This window comes from Cervus elaphus, chromosome 4 (assembly GCF_910594005.1).
Source record: "Cervus elaphus chromosome 4, mCerEla1.1, whole genome shotgun sequence".
Classification (NCBI taxonomy): Eukaryota; Metazoa; Chordata; class Mammalia; order Artiodactyla; family Cervidae; genus Cervus; species Cervus elaphus.
The window spans coordinates 59,105,207-59,108,534 of NC_057818.1; the positions used below are offsets into that span (position 1 = coordinate 59,105,207).

General features: G+C 42.3%; 1 protein-coding gene across 1 annotated transcript; it reads right to left on the bottom strand.

The window, feature by feature from the left end:
* Positions 1–411: 411 nt before the first annotated feature.
* Positions 412–1,539, bottom strand: LOC122692817 (zinc finger protein 678-like). Its single transcript, XM_043900638.1, has one exon. The coding sequence runs from the start codon at positions 1,537–1,539 to the stop codon at positions 424–426; it is 1,116 nt and encodes a 371-aa protein (XP_043756573.1). The 3' UTR covers positions 412–423.
* Between the last annotated feature and the right edge of the window lie 1,789 nt (positions 1,540–3,328).

The following is a 3,328-nucleotide window of genomic DNA, read 5'->3' on the forward strand; positions in this document are numbered from 1 at the left end:
AATCTCAAATAACGTTAACATAAACAAGGATACATTCATAATAATTATACCTCTGCAAATATCCACCCCATTATCTTGTGATCCATACTAACATATCAATTTTGTATGTGTTTTATTTATGGAATACTTGCTACAGTGTTTCTGCTTAGAGTAACTGAGCAAAAGGGGTACTAATAACATGCTTTCTAGTATGAATTCTCTGGTACTGAGTTACTTTTGATGGTTGATTAAGTAGTTTTCTACATTTTTTTATTTCATTCATGTATCTTTCCAAAGAAAACACTCGTTTTTTCAAAATTGTATATTAAGGAGCAACTTTTTTTTAGCCCTGATTCATTTCTAGGGTTTCTCTGCAGTATGTATTCCCTGATTGTGAGTGAGGTGATGGCTGTGAGGAAATGCTTTGCCACATTCCTTACATTTCTAACATTTCTCTGCAGTATGAACTCTCTGATGTCGAGAAAGACTTGAACTCTGGGAAAAGGCTTTGCCACAGTCTATACATGTATAAGGTCTCTCCCCAGTATGGATTCGCTGATGTTCAGTTAAAGCTGAACTTTGCCTAAAAGCCTTGCCACATGCTGTACATTTATAAGGTCTCTCCCCAGTATGGATTCGTTGATGTCGAGTAAGAAGTGAATAATGGATAAACGCTTTTCCACATGCAGTACATTTATAAGGTCTCTCCCCAGTATGGATTCGCTGATGTTCAGTTAAAGCTGAACTTTGCTTAAAAGACTTGCCACATGCTGTACATTTATAAGGTCTCTCCCCAGTATGGATTCTTTGATGTCGAATAAGAACTGAATAATTGGTAAAGGCTTTGCCACATTCTGTACATTTATAGGGTCTTTCCCTGGTATGGATTCGCTGATGTTGAGTTAAATTTGAACTCTGGTTAAAAGCCTTGCCACATGCTGTACATTTATAAGGTCTCTCCCCAGTATGGATTCGTTGATGTCGTGTAAGAAATGAATGACAGATAAAGGCTTTGCCACATTCTGCACATGTATAAGGTCTCTCCCCAGTATGGATTCGCTGATGTTCAGTTAAAGCTGAAGTCTGCTTAAACGCCTTACCACATGCTGTACATTTATAAGGTCTCTCCCCAGTATGGATTCGTTGATGTTGAGTTAAAGTTGAACTCTGCTTAAAAGCCTTGCCACATGCTGTGCATTTATAAGGTCTCTCCCTAGTATGAATTTGCTTATGTTGGGTAACGCATGAACAGCAGATAAAGGTTTTGCCACATTCTGTACAGTTGTATGGTTTCTCCCCAGCATGGATTCGCAAATGTTCAGTTAAATATGAACTCTGATTAAAGGTTTGGCCACATGCTGTACCTTTGAAATGTTTCCTTCCTGTATGAATTTTCCTATGTCTACCTAGATTTGGTGAGTTACTAAAGACTTTTCCACATGTATTACACTTGCAAAGTTTCCACTTACTCTGAATATTCTGCTGTTGAACAAGCTTTGGAGACTGGTTAAAAACTTTACCATAATCATAGCAATTATAAGTCTTCTCTCCAATATCCATACTCTTATAAGTATTAATAGTAAGATTTGAGCTCTGATAAAATACATTCCTACACTTATTATGTTCAGAATTGTTGTCTGAAAATTGATGTCCCTGTTGTTTCACGAGATATGAGTCTTGGTCAACATTGTGCCCAGTTTCATCGCATGAAGAGCTTCTCATTCCATCATGTATACTCTTGTAATTATTGGAGGTGGAGCTCCTGCTTAAGCCATTACTCATTTTGTTACACTTGTAAAGTTGTTCCACACTAATTATACCTCCATATGTATTGAACAATGATGGTTGCATAAGGTCTCTACCATTATTATCAACATTACAGATTGTGGAACAAGGAGAAAAGAGTTGTTGGTTGAAGATCAATACACCCTTGTTAAAGGATCCCTCAAATTGGTTGTATTGGGAATTTTCCCCTTCATGTTTAAGTTTCTGGTTTCCAGACATGTTTGAATGTATATTTAATAGACACCTATGCTCAGAGTATAGGTTTGAATGAGTATTTGCAGTAGAGACTAGATGACTTTCCAGATTTTCCACATTTCCCTTCAGAGAACATGTATGTTTCAAGAGATGATGTGGATCTTTGCTGACAAATATACACTTAACTGCAGATGTGGATGACTGAAATTGGTCATCTGAAATTGGTTTTTCCTTATTTGATTCACATCCTTGATTTCTTTCAGTGGTAATGTTTACTTCATGGGAAAGGGTACCAACTTCGTTGTGTCCATCATAACATGCTCTCCACTCTTCATATGCCCTCATAGATTCCCAGTCACTGGTTAAATGTAAATCTCTAAGGTGAAAGCTTTCATATATTCCTAGGTTCGCTCTTGGGAGTAAATCTTCTAAGCCTGGCTTTTGGGTCCTCAAACCCTGGGCGTCGTGAGAAGTCACAGCTGAAAGATATCAAATAATAAGTTATTCTACTTACTATTCTTGGGGAATAGAGTTTACAATTTACATAAAATTGGCATACACTTGGCTAGATTAAGCCTAAAACCGAGACAGAAGGAGTCAAGATGGCAGAGGATTCGGAAGACGTGGAGTTCATCTCTCTCCACAAAAGCTTCAAGAATACATCTTGAAGTGGAAAAATTCTCACAGAGCCCTGAGGAACACGGGCAGAGGAACTTGGACACCTGAAAGGACAAGAAAGATCCCTGCTGAGCCAGGTAGGACAAGAGAGAGATGGAGGAAAGGGAAGAGGAAAAGAAGCAGGATGGGACCCGCACAACCCTGGGGGGATCTGAAGAGAGGAGAGGTCTCCACATCCAGGGAAGCCCCTCACTGGGGGGACTTCAGTTGGGATAGAAGGGGAGCCTCGTTCTCTGTGGGAAGAGAACACGGCAACCAGCGTGCAGGACAGAGTGAGACCTGCAGGCAGGGTACTGACCCCTGCCCTGCCCACGCAGCCTGAGAGGGTGTCCTCCGCTGCAGACAAGGGCTGGGTGCTGGAACGCGGGGTTCGGAGAGCAGACCCAGGCAGAGGACTGCGGTTGGCCATGAGGAGACATCCTGAGTGGACGGGAGGGACGGAGGAGCTCTGCAAATGGGATGCTTGTGGAGGAAGCCTGAACCACCAGGGAAGCAGAGCGGGGCTGTTGAGTGATGCCCGAAAGGAAGAAGCTCCTTGCAGCCTCTCTGCCCCTGTGCCTGTCCCTGCCTCTCCAGGCACTAGGAATGGCTCCCACCTAGGTGGGTGATCTCACGACCCCCACAGCTACTTCCTCCTCCCCAGCCTCCTCCCCACCAGGGTAGGCTCATGGGCTCCAGGGGCACCTTCAGA

Coding starts and splice junctions, on each gene's coding strand:
- LOC122692817 (XM_043900638.1), bottom strand. CDS start 1,539: ATGGATATTGGAGAGAAGACTTATAATTGCTATGATTATGGTAAAGTT.